We start from the raw sequence: 18040 nt of genomic DNA on the forward strand, positions 1-18040 counted from the left end.
GCACTATCTTTTTTTGTTTAAGTCTCTGGGGTCGATGCAGAGAAACGTGTAGTATGGCCGATTTAGTGCATAGCTTTACCACAAAATTATCACACCAAAACAACTGCGGCATTCTATGAGCAGTGAACATGCAAATTACTGCCATGTTAAAATCGTGGCAGAAATCTGCAGCACATTGTGAAATATCACCCTTCTTAACGTCTGCTCCAGACTGTTCCCTACGAGTTGGGTATGTGCCCTCCTACCAGCAGATAGGGAGACTGAGAACTGACTGTGAAGTGTCTGTACTTGGTGCAATGAAGCCCTGGACACCTCAGTATTTCTCAGACTGCTCAGCAGATGGTAGGTAGATACTGTAGGCTCTGAATTTATTTAATACAATAACAAAAAAAATTACTTGCTATTTCTCTGGCTTATTTCAATTCCTTTCTGGGTTTTACTCTTTGGGAACAGCAGATTGTGAGGCTTGTTCAAAAAAACAAAAAATGAAAACTGCTTGGCTAAGACACTTTTATTTGTGCAGTGTTTGGTTAAAAAAAAACCCTCAGTATAACGAGAACAGCAAGAAAGGGGTAAACCTTTGCTGCTTGTACTAAACACTTGTTGCTGCCTTGTATCGGTCCTAACTACTACTACTATAAATCACTTCTATAGCGCTACAGTCTTGTGTCTTTCCTGTCCAGCTTGCAGTGGGGGTCCACATTACTTAGCTCGGTTCCTGGGGGTGTACACTCCGTAGTGCAGGTCCCTTTGGTCCCAGCAAAGTGGCTCAGGCACAGACAGAAAGGATAACATTTTAAAAAAATAAATTGCCAATGGTCAAACCTCATTCTCCCTTCCCTTCTGCCTGACCCCTGTTCCCTGCAATGTTAAAACAAAAAAAACCTTGTCCCCCCACTCTCAGTAATCTAGTGACCCTCCTCCTCTCTTCCTAAACGTTCCCTGGTAGTCTACTGGCCACCCCTCTCTCTCTTCCAAAGAAGTCCCTGGTGTCTAATGGCACCCACCCTCCCAATTCCCTTATATGGTAGACTGGCCCTGCCCCGGTGCATGGCACCACCATTTTGAAAATAACACACCTGAGGCAGGAGCGAGTGGGCATTGCTCCTGCCACATTTAAATGTATGGGAATCTGAGAGTGTTGGCAAGGGGTCATGGGGTGTGTGCCACTAAACACCAGAGATCTAAGGAAGGTCACTAGACTACCAGGGAAATGTTCAGAAGTATGGATAAGGGAGGTCCACTAAAATAATATATATATATATATATATATATATATATATATATATATATATATATATATATATATATATATATATATATATATATATATATATATATATATATATATATATATATATATATATATATATATAAGGTACCAAAGCTTCTGCTTTTGAAACAGAGATCAATTTATTAGACATCAGTTCAGGAGTTTTCAAAAGTCTGCTTCTCACAGTGAACAACTCTTAGGAACCATTAAGTTCCAGAAGAAATGAAATTGCAATAATGCTTCTTTGCTTCATTAATAACTATTTTTTTAATTTAACCACTATGGAATGATCAGACAATATGAGGGGCTGAACATTACAGACCTCTATCATACCTATTGCCTGTTGATTCACTGTAGTCAAAATTATATTTATTTATGCTGCCTGCATCATCTACAATTCTGAGTGGGTCACAAAGTTGATGCCCTCAGCTATGAGCTAGTGAGTTAATTTATTACACTAACTGGCAGCCTGAGCTCAGCTATAAACTTTCTTATTTTCTACACAACTGTCTTTGTTTCAAGAGTTGGCTTGTATACCATAGTGAGTGACACTTTCAGCCTGGGCACACCCATCAGTTTCAGAAACGCTACCCTATTGAGCAAATCTTTCAACAAACCCTTCCATCTTTCCACCAGTTCATCAATTGTCTCTGTCCAGTTTCCCCACTCCTGCCCCCAGTTCTTGAAACAGCTTGCCATCCTCTTCTCATTCATCTTAATCCCTTTTCCTCCGTTTGATTCCTTGTACCACTATGAAATGATCAGACAATATGACAATACAGACCTCTGTCATCCTATTGCCTGTTGACTCACTGTAATCTTTATTTTCATTAACATGGAGGTTTATATCTCTCAGTATCATCACATGAGGAATACAGTCATTGAGCTCCCAGGGGACCATTCAACAACCTATAAAATAATATTCCTGTACTTCATCAGTATTTAAAGACAAAACAAAGATTTGTTATTTTGGATACTTCCCATGCTTAAAACTTTCTCTTCCAAAAAGCCAATATAAATAACTGTAAGCCCTCATCTCTTCTTCCCATACCTAGGGTTATCAATAATCTTATAACCTAGTGGAATCATCCATATTCAATATCAGGCTTCCTTTCTTTTAATGAAGGCCATTCCCATAGCTGAGTCCACTTCCATCTCTCTGATATCAGTTTTATTACAAATGGATCTGATAATTAAAAAATATCAGGAGATGGGAGCACAGCTGGGCAGACTTTCTATAAATCTTATGCTTCAGAGCAGCCAAATACATTCTCTCTCTTCAAGGTTTGGTGTGAGAGATTATTCCCATATCTGCCTTTCCACATAACTTCTTTTGTGTTATAGGCTGGCATACATTCAGGGAGATAATACAAATGAGAGGCCTGCTGAGTATTCCAAAATGTTTGACCTCTCAAATTTGCTACCTTGGCCCAACAGAAGAATTAGCTGGGGAGTCTTCCTGCATGCCCATTACTGCCAAACGTAGCTCAGATCTCTGATAAGCAGCCATTACTTGTCCCAGAGCACTCCAGACCATAGTAACAATCTCTCCAACTTTGTCCCTGACAGCACACTGTACCTTTCTCCATACTTTATTTTTTTTTTTTTTTGGGGGGGGGGGGGAGGGGATGGTGTAAGTGTAATGTAAAGTGATTCAACAAAAACCTGTGCAGTTAATGCCAAGACCCATCTTGTTAGCAGAGGAGTGGCCTAGTGGTTAGGGTGGTGGACTTTGGTCCTGAGGAACTGAGTTCGATTCCTGGCACAGGCAGCTTCTTGTGACTCTGGGCAAGTCACTTAACCCTCCATTGCCCTATGTAAGCCGCATTGAGCCTGCCATGAGTGGGAAAGCGCGGGGTACAAATGTAACTAAAATAAATATGGGGCCTTATTCTATAAAGGTTATGCTCCTAAATTTATGAGCATAATGTATGCTCATAAATTACGAGCATACTCTGTGCTTCAAAATAGATTATGCTCGTAATTTAGGAGCATAACCTTTATAGAATAAGGCCCATAATGCAGAGATTCTTTTCAGCAGCCTTGGCAGTAAGGGAATAATAGGGAAGATTTATTCCATTCTGAAGGAAAAGAAAGGTAGTGATAGGGCCAGTTCAGTGGCAATGTATTGCACTTCCACATGTTCTCTGTTACAATTCTCAGATCAGGTGTTCTGCATCTAGGGTTGCCTGGGGCTGGAGATGCTGTGAAAGCAGTATTCTCAGCCTCTGGGAGAAAGAGAGAACCCTATCACCATGAGCGCTTATAGGGTTCTGGAAGGAGCCCTAGTCAGTGTTTCCTCTAAGGTGAGCACGTGAGCAATAGCTCATACAAGGGTTCGCTCACTTCAGAGGGATGCAGGAACAAAACTTTTTACCACCTCGCCGAAACGGTAAAAAGTTTTGTTCCTGCAGTAAAAAATCCTTTCCTCCCCACAAGTCTCACTTACAGGATCCTGCAACCAGCAGTGATTCACAGTAAGAAACTGTCTCCATTGCCTTCCTCCTGCCGCATCCCGCCCTCTGTACTGCAGCTTCCTGTTTAGTGTCAAAACAGGAAGTCCCCCTCCGAAGGGACCACCATGTAAGTGGTGGAGGGGCTTCCGTGTTTCAATGACTCTGAGGAGAAACCAGACAAAGAGTATCCCAACTTGGAGGATCTAAGATGGCGTTGAGGGAGGACGTACGCTAGTTGAGTTCCCGTTTTACACCAGAATGCCTGAAGAAGAGGGCACGCTCCCCAGAGAATGGGGAAGAGAAAAGGCAAAGCCGTGGTGCTGTCCTCCTCGAACACGGCTGGGGTTCCCACCACTTCTCAGTCTATTTTTGAGAGATTCGGGGTCATAACGTTGGGGATATCGGTTCTTGCTTCGGGGAACAGCAAGGCTTTATTGCCGAATCTCAGTGGAGGGAGTGACTTTGAGTCCCCCTGTTGGCATGACCCCTCCAATTTCCGGAAATAGTAATGCTTCGCTATGGAGGTCAATAATGGAAACGCCTGAAGTGGGTTAGGATTTTCATGTGACCCGAGGAGGTCCTGGCACAGCATCGACTCGGATAATAAACCAACTGGGGGATTGGAGAGTGAGCTCTTCCCCCCGAAGATATCTGGAGCAGTTTCTGTGGAGAAATTGGACTTGGTGAAGCCAATAATGTCCTAATGGACGTACTATAGGAACTGAAGCAGAATGTGAATAACTCTCTTCTTCAGATGTTTAAAAATTTTCACTATGTGAGTTAAAGAATTTATATTAATACTTATCTAACAAAGTGGAAGTCCAAGATATAAAAATAGAGACTTTGATTACGGAAATAGCTTCTTTATGAAAATCAGATAATTTAGTAATGAAGAATAGTTATCTTTCTTGTAAAAATTGGAATTTCTGGAGAACCAATTAAGGGAAAATAACTTGAGAATGATAAATTTACCTATAATATCCTATATATCAGCTACTGAATTCTTGAAGAAATATTTCTAATACCTTCTGATAGTCACCTTTTGGTGACTAAAATTATATTTCCTTTAAAATTTTCTTTATCAGAGAAAAGAGATGTAAGTTTAACTGACATTTTGGAAAATTCAGAAGTTATAGATAGAGTTATTATTAGTGACTTTCATCTTTGATTTAGATAGGAACAATGTTTTGAAATTGTATTTCCGATACATGGTTGATAGTTTTTTGGGTTCAAAGATGCATATATTTCCTGACACATCAAGGGAATCGCAGACTGGGAGGTGTGAGGTCTTGGTTTTTAAGCCAGGAATCATTGCCCTAGGTGGGACCTTCCTAATGCGATTCCCTTGTAAGTGTTTTATTTCGTTATTACTTATTTGTTTGAGCCTAAGAAATTATAAGAGTTTGTGGAAACAGATGATGAATCCTCTGCAGCAACTTCCTTCAGTTACCACTGTACCGGCTGCAATAACCGATTAACCTTCCTTCCTCAGAAAATGTGAAGTGTACGATTAACCATTTTGAGTTTTTCTTATTTTCTTTAAGATTGTTTTCCTGATCTTGGATCTTCCAATTGTGGACAATTATGTAAATATATATTGTTAAGAGAAAATGTTTTCCTTTATATTAATTTCTGTATTTCCTTACATTTGTGTGATAAATGTGAATATAATTAAGTAAAATGATAAATAAAATAAAAACCAGGAAGTTGGTGCAGAAGGAAAGATGGCTGCAGGAACCCAAAGAAGTTTAAATAACAGGAGACGGCATGCCGCCAAGAAGCTGAAGCCAGTTAGGTTAATCTCTGTTTCCCCTACCCATACAGCCATCATCCCCGTACACGCAAAACAAAGCAAACAAACTTATGAGCTGCTGCATCCATGTTGTTGTTCTTTATTGTTGGTAGCATTTTTATTTAATCTCACTTATATTTTCAAACATACCAGCTTGTTCAGCATATGGATGTACCCATAGGAAGTATAATAATGGAATAACGTTTCATAGTTAGTGTAGTAATTTGTTATACATAGTAATCAATGTGTCATTTAGAGGGGCTGGTTATAGAGACACCCTAGCACGTGTTATATTCGTGCAGCCATTTTTTTCTCCTGGTAAAGGTCCACTAAAACAGATATCGTTTTATGAGAATCAGGTGCTCAATATTCAGAGAGAGGCAATTGCAGGTGACACGGCAGAGGGAGGGACACAGGGAGGAAAGGAGGTGCAGGTCTCCCTCCCTGCCTGTTTCTGCCTCATTCCTTTTCCCTCATTCACTATTTCTTCCTATCTCTGAATTTTTCCTTCTGTATATCTCCCTTACCCTCGCTGTCTCTAGATCCCTCTTTTCCCTTACTAGCTTTTCAATTATTATTTGAAATAATTTCTTTTAATAATGAAAACTAAATCTGCCCTGCAGATAGCTCAGGAGGGGACCGCCCCTTGCTCTTTTTTTGGCTGTCAGGCTATTTTCAGTGCTCACTCGAAAAATATTTTGCACGCAGTAGGTTGCTCCTTAGAGGGAACACTGGCCCTAGTGTATGGTTCCATCATGAACTACTAGGAACACTAGATTGGGGAGGGGATCTCTTTTATAATAAGAGAAAGGTCCTTGGGTTATTGGGAATGAAAGTTCATGGCACCAGGATCTCAGCAGTGGTTCCAACTGAACTTGCAAAGCCAGAGTAAGGAGACAATACTATGCCCAAAAGAAGTGACCTACCAATCTATTCAAAGAAATAGGATAATGTTATAGCACATGCTATATGCCCATTAATCAATATTTTTGTATTGTTGAAATGCATTTTTGTTTTGACACGGTAATGGGTCATGATGAAATTGTAGCCACATTCTTACTACACATTGTTCAAAGTTTTGCAATACTACAATTTTGACTTGAAATAATTTCTGTTTCAGAATTGGAGAAAGAAATTAAAGAACTCAAATCAAAACCAGCTACTGAGGCAAATGAAATTATTCAGGTAAGAAAATATCTACAGAAGAAATAGTTCACTGCAGGGTTGTTTTTAAAGGATTTTGGCACTCGCTTTGAGTGCGTGGAGTCACAAATCCAGAAACTTAAGAAGCTTTACTTATGATGCATTGTAAAAGCTTTTGACTAGGGATGGGAAAGTTCAAAGCACCAAGTTGCCCAGATATCTAAAAGTTGGTACTTGCCACTGGACCAGACCCATAATTTGTTGGATAAAACATACCATTTTCTTGATCCTTTTCAACTGTTTGTTTTTAGACACTAGAGGATCCCAGTGACTAGACTTGGATTGAGATCTTTGGGCTAATTATGTGTTTGTAGTAACATCCTTCTTATTCTTTAACACTGTTTGATCCTGCTTCCTCCAGGTTTGTTTCTTGGTACCCTTCGATTTGACTACTGAGAATATCATTGTGTACAGGGAGCTTGTAATGAGTATATACTTATACTATGCCTTTTTATCTCCTAAGATTTTCTTTGTTAAATTGTAAGTTGTTTGATAAAAATTAGGTCTGCATTTCGATTAAAATTTTAATTGCAATTAATTGCACAATTAAAGGTGTGTTATTTGTTTTCCCACTGCAGCTACTTGTGACTCTGGGCAAGTCACTTAGGGCTTCTTTTACAAAGCCACGCTACTGATTTCTCCTGCGGCAAATGAGAAGAAGCCCATAAAAACTGAATGGGCTTTCTCTCATTTGCCGTCTGAGAATTGCTAGCGCAGTTTTGTAAAAGAAGCCCTTAACCCTCCATTGCCCAGAGTCACAAAAAGCTGCAGTGGGGAAAATATTAAATCGCAATTACAAATGTTAATTGAAATGCAGCCCTTACCGATTCGTTAAGGGAATCGGTAAGGGAAGGGCTCTAACGATTGATTAGTGCATCTTGCTCTTGATGATGACAGAGTGGAGGAGAGAGACACAGCAAGACTGTGATGAGAGGGTTGAGGGAGAGGTGGGGAGAGAGAGAAAGAAAGAGAGGCTGGGTGATGGTAGGGTGGGAAAGGGGAGAAAGTGAGAGAGTGAAAGTAAGGCTAAGTGGACTGGCTGGGGCTTCTGGCTGTGTATTTCTGCCATTAGACTGCTGGTTGCATTATGGCCCGATCTACTTAGCTTTCTTTTTCCTTACACATGGAATGGGAAAAGAGTAAATCAGACTGCAGAGTAGCTGCAGTAGACCTCAGAAGAGATCCTCTCCCCTTACCTCAGGGAGGAAGAAAAAGAGGGAGAGGAAAGGTCTTAGCTATTGACTCCTAAGTTTTGGACTGGTTCCTAAAGCATAAGAAAATAACTCTGTCTTATTTCAGGAACTCACTGAAAGACTGGATAATGTTCTTTTGGAAAAAGCAGAGGCCCAGCAACAGTTCCTGGCTTTTAAAAAAGAAAACGCTAAAGAAAAACAACAAGCAGAGGTGTTTATTACACTGTTTGGTTTTTTATTTCTTTTTTTTATTATTATTGTGTAGCACCGTTCCTATGTTAGATGGTGTCAACCAAACTTTGGATAATTCTACGAGGTACTAATTATACACATGCTCCAATTAGACCTACATATGTTTACCAAGCCCTATTATCTGGTCCCTAGTGCATGCTTGTGTGTCATTAGGCAACTTGGCAAGATATCGATCTTTTAAATATTCCTTCTCCACATATCCTAACAGAATTTATCACATAAAGTATTGACTTCAGCATACAAAAAGCAGAACTACTAAGCCTCAATGCTAAAGAGCAAGGAAGAATATTAAAAAAAAACAAAAAACTTTGCACTCCAAAGTTCAAATGACATTGTCCATCGTAAGATTATAGTGAGACCATGAAGAAATTACACCTTTATTACACATATCATTAAAACTATATTGCATGCAACCATTTGGACTCTCTTGATAAAGTATGGGCACCCTTTGGTTTGACTGGGGTCTGAGGAGTATTTATAGTTGTTGGGACATCTACCTCTGGGATGGGGTTATTATGTGGGCTTGATGTTACTCCTGTTTTGTCAGAGTGTTCATAATGGTTTCTTTGAAGTGATCTACTAGTCCAGTGATGGGCAACCTTTTGAGCTTGGTGTGTCAAAATTCACCAAAAAACTGAGCATAACTCAGGTGGTGTGTCACTGCTACTAGGACCGCCCCCGGGCCCCCCCTACCCGAGATCGCTGCCCACCCGAGGTCGCCGGGCCCCCCCTCCACCCGCTACCAGGCCCGGAACTAACCTTAAAGCCTCCTTTCACGTTGCAGCAAGCAGCAGCAGGGCAGACCTCTCCTCCTTCCTTCTGTGCTCCGCCCTCGCGGATGTTACATCAGGCGAGGTCAGGACACGGAAGGAAGGAGTGGCCTGCCCTGCTGCTGCTTGCTGCGACGTGAAAGGAGGCTTTAAGGTTAGTTTCCGGGAGCGAGGAGGAAGGGCGGACCACACTGCGGCGGCGCCGCGTGTCATCGAAAATGGCTACGCGTGTCAGTGCTGACACACGTGTCATAGGTTCGCCATCAGGGTACTAGTCAGTTCTTTTGGCTTATATTGGGTGGGGGGGGGAGCAGGGAGTTATTCTGTGGGTTTTTCTTTATTTTTATTGCAAAACTTCTACATAACAAATAAGAAAAAACAAAGTGCATGCTGTGAATTCCAAGGCAGCCCACAGGAAAGCAGTGTATTCTTCAGTTTCATGCTCTGAGAATATGGTTTAAGATAAATACAGCATTTTAAGATCATTTACTTGTCTAGAAACCTATATACTTAACAGTGGTATTATTATCATCATTTTAGGAATTAATTGCAAGGAATGAGGAGCTTCAGAAACAATGGGAAAGATCTAATGCTGACAGACTCAAAGAAATTGAACATCTTAAAAATGAATTAGTCACAGCTCAAACCAACCACCAGGAAGATGAAACCCGACTTCAGAAAGAACTGCAAGACTGCATCATGAAACAATCACACTTGACCGATGTACTGAGAATAAAAGATGATCAGGAAGATAAAATCCAAAGGCTTGAAGAAGAGCTTCAGCAAATCAAGCCTGCTTATGAGAAGGAGGTTTCACGTTTGACCAAAAAATTGGAAGATGTTATGGAGGAAAAGCAGCAAGAAATCACAAGTTTGCAAGAATCTCAGAAATATAACTCGGAACATTATCATGATGAAATTAGTAACCTTCATCAGGAGCTTTTGAAACTGAAGTCTGCACATCAGGAAGAAGTGTCAAACGTAATTAATCAGCTTGAAACCTCAGCAAAAGAATATGAACAGCAAAGAAACCAGAAAGACCAGCAAATGCAGGATTTAACTGAGCAATTCTTGGCAAAAGAAAAATGCCTTCAGGAAGAGTTACATACAAGCATAGAGAAGTATGAATGTGAACTGAAACAGCTCAGAGAGTATGTAGAGGCCAATAAAGAAATTCATAAAGATTTTACAGAGAGACAGGGAGACCCCTTTGAGCAGTCAGAAGTAGATGAAAAGGTTAAGTGTTTAGAATTTGACTTGAAAGAATTGGAATCTAAGCATAGTATTTTAAAAGATGAACTAACATATACAAATAATGTTAAGATAAAACTAGAGACTGAAATACATCAATTGAAAGATGAGTATTTTCATGAACGGGAAGATTTGGAGTTTAAGATTAATGAGTTACAGCTTGCTAAGGAAGACTATGCTTGTGTAGTTGAAAAATTAAAAGTGGACCTTCAGAATGCAAAAGACCAAGGTGAGGCAATGTTGGAGCAACATAGTTTGCAAGTTCAGGTTTTGGAAGTCCAACATAAAAAGGAGATTTCAGATCTGAATGAGGTATTGAGATCAGCCTCTGAAAAAGAGAAGTCTACATCCATTTCAGAAATACAACTTCTTCAAGTGCAATGTGAAAAGCTCTTGCAAGAAAAAGAAGAAGCTGTATCTAATTATGAGAGCTTGAAGGAAACCATGGTGATGCTACAGACTGAACTAGGGGAGTCGGCTGGGAAGATCAGCCAGGAATTTAAAGCCATGAAGCAACAGCAAGCAGCCGATGTTCAAGAACTGCAGCAGAAGCTCAGGGTTGCTTATAGCAAAAAAGATGATGCTCTTGAAACTGTGAACAGGCTCCAGAAAGAGGTAGAAGGATTATTGGAAAAACAAGAGGAGTATGAGGAGCTGAAACAAACATTAAGTAACCTCCAGAACAAAAATGAGGAGGTGGTGGCTTTGCTGTACCAGAAAGACACTACCATTAAAGAACTTGAGGAAAAGATCAATAAGGTTGTTTTAGAGAGAGATGATTTGCTAACTGAAATGAAGTCCTGTGGGGAGGAAAGCAGTAACCTCCATGAGGTATGTGAAAAGGAGCAAGCCAGGATTTTGGAACTTCAACATGAAACAGAAGAACTTGACAAACATAATAGTGAGCTGAAGCAGAATATAGAGGAACTAATAATAAAACTGAAAGACAGTACAACCGAAAAAGACCACAAGTGCAAAAAATTAGAAGATCTTGAGAAGCAAATTGAAGTTTTGATGCAGGAAAAAGAAAAAATAATGAATGAAGCAAAATCTCTTCAAGATGAAATGACAGTCATGAGTAGTGACTTGGAAAGGTTTACATGTGAACGAGAAAGCTGGCTGGTGTTCAAAGAACAAGCAGAGGACCTGGAAAAGAAATTACAGATAGTAACTGAAGAAAAATGCCAATTAAGTAAACTATGTGAATTTGACCAGCAGCAGAGCTTAATTATAAGAACTCAGCTCAGTAGCATGCTAGAAGAGATGGGGAACAAACATGAAGAAGGAGTTCAAGAACACGATGTGTTGAGTATCCTGAAAGCTACATATAACTCCATAAAGCAGATGAAAGAGGAAACCCAAAGGATGATTTCACAGAGTGATGAAGGAGTTCTTAATATACAGAAGGAGTTGGTGAGACTTCAAGAGGAGCATGAAGCTCAGTGTGCTGAGCTCAAGACTTTGGTGGAAGATCATGGCAGAGAAAAAGACCTGTTGAGAGATGAGTTGGTAGCAGTTGTGTCGGAAAAAGAGGCAATGCAGGGAGACCTGCTGGAGATGAAGAGTGCCAATGACAAAACGCAACTAGAAAACCAAGATCTTTTGGCACACATTAAAGAGCTTTCTGAAAAACTTGAGCAACATGAAACTTGTACAGAAGAGCTGCCAGAGAAATTCCCTGCAGAAATGTATGAAAATCTAAAGCATCTGCTAGAAGACAAAGAATCTGAACTGTGTAATCTGAAAGCAGAGTTCATGGTGCTCAAGGTCAGATTTTTGTTTATTGTTGTGGTACATATCTCACAATGTACAGGCTTTTACCTTCATGTAGAGTAACTAGTTGTTCTCTGAGGAAAAGCAGGACATTGTTTCTCACGTATGGGTGATGTCATCCAACAGAGCCTGGGCAGATTCTGCCCAGCATAATATCTCTTAAGAGGCCTTTGGCATTGTCCCACCGTGCATTCGCAGGTGCTTTCCTACACGAGCCTGGGACAAGCAGTCTTTTGTTTTGTACAGATCAGAGAGGTCATGTCTGTGATCTCTCCTCAATGCATCAAAATTTTTCTTTTCTTGTGGTGCCTTCCCTTGCAGGTTTTTGCACTCCTTCACATCTTTTTTTAATTTTCTCTACTTCAGTGAGTGCCCTAACGAGTTTTGTGTGTTTGACATTCTATTATTTTTTTGGTCCTAAGTGTAAATTTACTGGCCACACCCTTTGAGTCCGTTGATTTGGGCCGTTTTCCACTATATTTCCCAAAACGTACCGAGCAGATTTAAGCGTTGTGCTTGGTGCATCAGGGTTATTTTGAACATTGACATATTGACATTCTCCCCCCCCCCCCCCCCCCCACCTGTATCCGGTGTGTCCACTGCTTGGGACTGAACCATGAGGTTCTTAATTGTGTTCTCTGTCACAAGAGCCTAGGAAGCTCAGTTTGAAAACCATTCTGGTGCTCAGTCCAGTCCTTTGGTGTTGGCATCAGTTATAGTTGTTGAGACACTGGGACTGCAAGCATCTGCATTGACATCAGCCACTGAACCGATGCCCCAAGACCAGCTGGCATCAGGCTTGACACCATGGAGGCGTGTGCATTCCATATCCTCATCAATACTGCAGATTCCCAAGGACCAGCACCGTGCATTGGCAAGGAATCATCAATATCGCTTACCCTCGGTGCTGGACTGACTCTGGAGAGTCATGTCATGGCTTACATTGTCAAAGTCATGACTGTGTCGGTACCCCTATTGAGGTCAAATAGATCAGATTTAAAGGGGTACAACATAGGTTTCTGTCTACACAGTCGCATCTCATTTCTGCCTTGAGCAGAGTTTCCAATGTGATAGATGGTTTGGACAGACAGTTCTGCAAAGTTTGTTTGTTGGCTAGAATCCAACTGTACCTCCTAGGCCCGTTTTCTTCTGTCCCAGGCTGCACCTTCAGTGCCAGTGTATATATAGTTTGGGGTTATATGCTTTTCCAGGGACTCGTCATTGTGAGTTTCTGTTGGCCTAGAAATGTTGCTTTCAGTGATCCTGGTAGCTAGGGATTCCCATATGTGAGAAACAATGTCCTGCTTGTCCTCAGAGAAAGTGAAGTTACTTACCTATAGCAGGTGTTCTCCAAGGACAGCAGGACGTGTATTCTCACATCCCCTCTCACCTTCCCTTTGAGTAGTGTTCCTTCTAGTCCTGCTCTTGTACATTGGGTGGGAAGGCATCCGCACATGCACTGTGGGACACTTCCAAAGGCCTCGTAAAGAGATATTATGCTGGGCAGCATCCGCACTGGGCTGTGTCATATGACGTCACCCATATATGAGAATACATGTCCTGCTGTCCTCGGAGAACACCTGCTAAGAGTAAGTAACTTCACTATATACCTGTAAGTTGTACTTTATTTTACCTATTTTTATGTTTTTGTCCCCAGACTGGTTGTATAAAGAGGATATACTTGGGTTGCTACACTTTTCAGAAAAGATCCCTGCAGCTCAACCCAAAGGATCTGACACTTTTTGATAAAAATGTGTCTATTTACATACAGTGATTCTGAATTGAGACACACTGAGCTAATTTTAATTGTGATTTCTAACTTGACCAAAATTAGTGCACAAAAACTTTTAGTCAGCTAGGAACAGTGCAGGACTCTAACTACAGAAAACTTACTGGATCTAAGGCAGAATAAAGGGTGTCTAGGCCATAAGGGTCTTATTGAATAAGTGGATGCCTATGTGAAAAGTTCAAAAAAGCACAGATGCCTAAAATTGGATCCCAGAATTGGCCACTTTAATGCCTAAATGCCAGCACACATTTACACCTGCTCAGAAGGAGGTGTAAATGTGTGTGGAGTCTACATAAAATACACGGAAACTCTGTCCCTGCTCTACCTCGTTTATACCCCCAGGAATGCCTACACATGACATACATACAAGTGCATGCTGTCAGGATACACTTATATGTGCATATAACACAGAATAATCTTATAAAAGACTTTTCTTAGTGTGTAAAACAGCTTTTACATAAAACCTTTATCTAAATTTACATTGTTATTTTTATACCGTGATAAATTTTAGTCTTCATAAGCCTCTCTTCTTTTCTTGCATTCAGTTTTGGACTAACTTCCTCCTTTTGAGTAGCCCTACTACTAATTTTCATCTTTTTTGTCTCTTTCTTCTCCAGGACTAAATTATAATTGTAAATAGGTAGTGTTTTTACAGATACAACTGATGTCCAAACACACCACGTGTATATAAAAGTTGAACAAGGGGTATTCATTAGTTTACATATACAGTATGATGATCTCCACTGATCCACTGAAACTTCTGGCAGTCTCTCATCACACTTTTCTGTGCCACTGTCTTTCTTCCCACTTTGGAATTGTCAGGCTTTACCTGCTGAAGCCCCCGGTGGGCTACAGTGAGCCCAAAATTAAGTCAGATATTGGAACCAGTGACCTTGTCCCCAGTTCAGTTTCTTCAGGACAGAGTTATTGATCCCAATATTGTGTTCCATATGTGTTGCCTTCTTTCACCAGAGCCCTCAGGTGGTGTCAAGAGGCAGCACCCATCCTTTCTTCCTTCCTTGTTGAGATGGCTGCTACATGGCTCCAGGTAAATCCCATAGTGCTAGCAATAACTTTGCAAGAATGGAGATTACTGTACCTCTTACAAAGGCACAGTGTGAATGAAAAGGCAATGGCAAGAGGGGGAAGAAAGGCAGGAGTTGCTTGCAAGAAGGAGAGAGATGGTAGAGGATAAGACTGGAAAAGGAAGGAAGGGGTAAGAAACTGTTGGGAGCAAATAGCTTAAAGTGGATTTTTAAAAATCAACATTAATATAACCCATAAAACCCTCACCTCCCACCTGCCTTCTAAACTAAATAGAGAAATAACAGAACAGGTTACCCAAATATTCTTTCAAAAACTGATTTGTGGAAATGCAAATTTCTAGATTCACTCCACAACACTAATGACAACTTGTTCCAAGCTTCTAGGAGCAAAACATTGAAAAGACCTTTAAGGGTATCTGAGCACTGCCGGTAAATCTTGTTGAGCAAACCATAAAGTCCACCTTTTGTTTAAACATGCATAACAATCATGCCAAATATCAGGAGTTATTGAGAATCACACACTTTATATTCCATTGTTAAAAGTTCTTTTCTCGATAGTTAACCAGTTTAACTCATATAGCAACGGAGTAACATGGTCAAATTCTTTTTTCCATACTTCAGCCTAGATGAAATGTTCAGAACCAACTGCAGCCTTTTTAAGTTGGATCTTAAGCAGTCCTTAGTAAAGTGCATTAAAACAATGTGCCCTCAACATCGCCAGGACTTTGATCAGAATATGTAAATGATTCTCCTGAAGAATGGTCACAGTCACCTTCCTTGGCTCATAGCCCAAACAGTCTTCCTGGCAGCTTTACTCCTAGCGATATTGCCACAAGACTACCATTAGGGGTCAACAGATGCTGTTTTGAACTCTGTACCTTATGGGCAGAAATTTCACTTTGAAAATTGTCATGAGCGCACCTGGATTTTGTGTAGTAGTTTGCTTGAAAAATGCATGCATAGATTTGAAAATTCAGTTTGCACTTATATTCCAACCTGCCTTAAACACATCAACAACGTCTCTGTGCAACTAAAAGTCCCCATATTGTGGAACATTGCACATTAATTCACATTAAGGATGGGGAGTTTTCAGACATGTTACACAGGTAAAATGCTTTGAAAATTACCTTCTTGCTGGACAGAAACCAGGCTATGTAAAAAAAATTTCTATTGTGAACCAAAATAAAAATGTTTTTGACATGAAATGTTTTCATTGAAAATGCAGGACTCCATAGAGAACTCTTCAGCAGAAGAATGTGATCAAAGCTCTCTAATCACAGAACTGGAAAGTAAAATAGGTATTTTATGTTACTATTTAATCTTACCATTCCACATTTTGGTGCTTTAGCAGCATGACAAATGTGTAATGGTAGTTTCTTTTTCCATGTTGTTGGATGTTTTATTTTTTCTTGTTTTACATTCTGTGCTAAGTACTGTGTTGTTATTGGTGGGTTATATATATTGTTTTAAAGACAAGTATATCTCAAAAAAGATATAGTGGAATTAGAAAAGGTGCAGAGAAGGGTGACGAAAATGATAAAGGGGATGGGACGACTTCCCTATGAGGAAAGACTAAAGCGGCTAGGGCTCTTCAGCTTGGAGAAAAGGCGGCTGAGGGGAGATATGATAGAGGTCTATAAAATAATGAGTGGAGTGGAACAGGTGGATGTGAAGCGTCTGTTCACGCTTTCCAAAAATACTAGGACTAGGGGGCATGCGATGAAACTACAGTGTAGTAAATTTAAAACAAATCGGAGAAACTTTTTCTTCACCCAACGCATAATTAAACTCTGGAATTCGTTGCCGAAGAAAGTGGTGAAGGCGGTTAGCTTAGTGGAGTTTAAAAAAGGTTTGGACGGCTTCCTAAAGGAAAAGTCCATAGACCGTTATTAAATGGACTTGGGGAAATCCACTATTTCTGGAATAAGCAGTATAAAATGTTTTGTACTTTTTTGGGATCTTGCCAGGTATTTGTGATCTGGATTGGCCACTGTTGGAAACAGGATGCTGGACTTGATGGACCTTTGGTCTTTCCCAGTATGGCAATACTTATGTACTTATATAATGTTCATATTTTGGTTCAATCTTATTTAAATGATAATATTTCATGTGAAGCAGGAATCAATGTATTTCAAAGCAAGCAGTACAAGTTTGTACATCTAGTGTACCACAAAGTATGCATCCTTTCATCACAATTATAAGACGGTCTACCAAATAATTATTATCAAAGGAGCAATCTCATATTAGTACAGAGATGCCTCTTTCCTGAGCCACAGCATCCAAGAAGGTGAAGAGGCGTCTCTGTGCCAATATGAGATTGCGCAGATTGTTCCTTTGATAATAACTTATTTGGTGACGGTCTTATAATTGTGCTTATGTATAAGACATCCCAGCTTGGACTCTGGATGAAGGCTTTAATGCCAAACACGGCCTATGTTGAGTCCTGTTGTGTCTCTACAATTTTTCATCCTGAGCATACGTGAATTGTGCACCACTGTTGAATAAAGGGCATTCTTTGATGAATTCCTGGTTCACCTGTTTGGTCATTCCTACTGTGCTTTTCTTGCATTTGTGTTGTGTGGGATTCCCTTGGCTTTATCCTTTCTGTGTGTTGCTTGTAAAATGCCATCATATTCATTCTATTGTACATGGTCCGCGATGTAGAACTGTGGACTTGTTCTTTATTTCTTAAATTAGAGTAAAGACTTACAGTTTTGCTTCTGTCATAAACCCTTGTTGCTAGTTCCTTCCTGGCGTCACTGTCAAGTGGAATTATGCTTTGCTTTGTGTCCAGGGTAATTTAATTCAGTGTACAAATTGCTGGACTTCTCAAATTATGACTGAAAGCCTAACAGCCTATTTAATCTCACTTAGGAGTGATTTTTAATATACTGGCATATGTATAAGGTGAAAGAAAATATTTTCAGATGCTTTATTTTACCCTGATTCCATGCATTCTTTATTTCACTTTTGTTCAGAGAAATTGGGAAAAGAGAGCAAGGAAAAAGAAGATAAATTAAACAAGATCAAAGCTGTAGCTGTGAAAGCAAAGAAGGAGCTAGATTCTAGTAGAAAGGAGGTAAATAATAATATATTGGCAGGGTTGAAACAGCTTTTTCTTTCAGGTCAACATTCTTTCCTAATTTTCATTCTCCAAAACAACTCTTCAGTATTACAATATTGAAATAATATTGCAGCATCGAAAAAAAACATTAAAAATGTTTACACTCTTTTGTTGTTTT

The 18040-nt window shown here is 40.0% G+C and overlaps 1 protein-coding gene across 1 annotated transcript in view; it reads left to right on the forward strand.

The window, feature by feature from the left end:
• The window catches only part of GCC2 (GRIP and coiled-coil domain containing 2), a 135704-nt gene that overhangs the window by 23500 nt on the left and 94164 nt on the right, over window positions 1-18040 (forward strand). Inside the window, exons 4-8 of the mRNA XM_030201462.1 lie at window positions 6642-6706; window positions 8024-8128; window positions 9480-11957; window positions 16024-16096; window positions 17777-17877. Of these exons, the coding sequence (XP_030057322.1) occupies window positions 6642-6706; window positions 8024-8128; window positions 9480-11957; window positions 16024-16096; window positions 17777-17877 (2822 nt within the window). The remainder of the gene's footprint in view (window positions 1-6641; window positions 6707-8023; window positions 8129-9479; window positions 11958-16023; window positions 16097-17776; window positions 17878-18040) is intronic.

This window comes from Microcaecilia unicolor, chromosome 4, assembly GCF_901765095.1.
Source record: "Microcaecilia unicolor chromosome 4, aMicUni1.1, whole genome shotgun sequence".
NCBI classification, from domain to species: domain Eukaryota; kingdom Metazoa; phylum Chordata; class Amphibia; order Gymnophiona; family Siphonopidae; genus Microcaecilia; species Microcaecilia unicolor.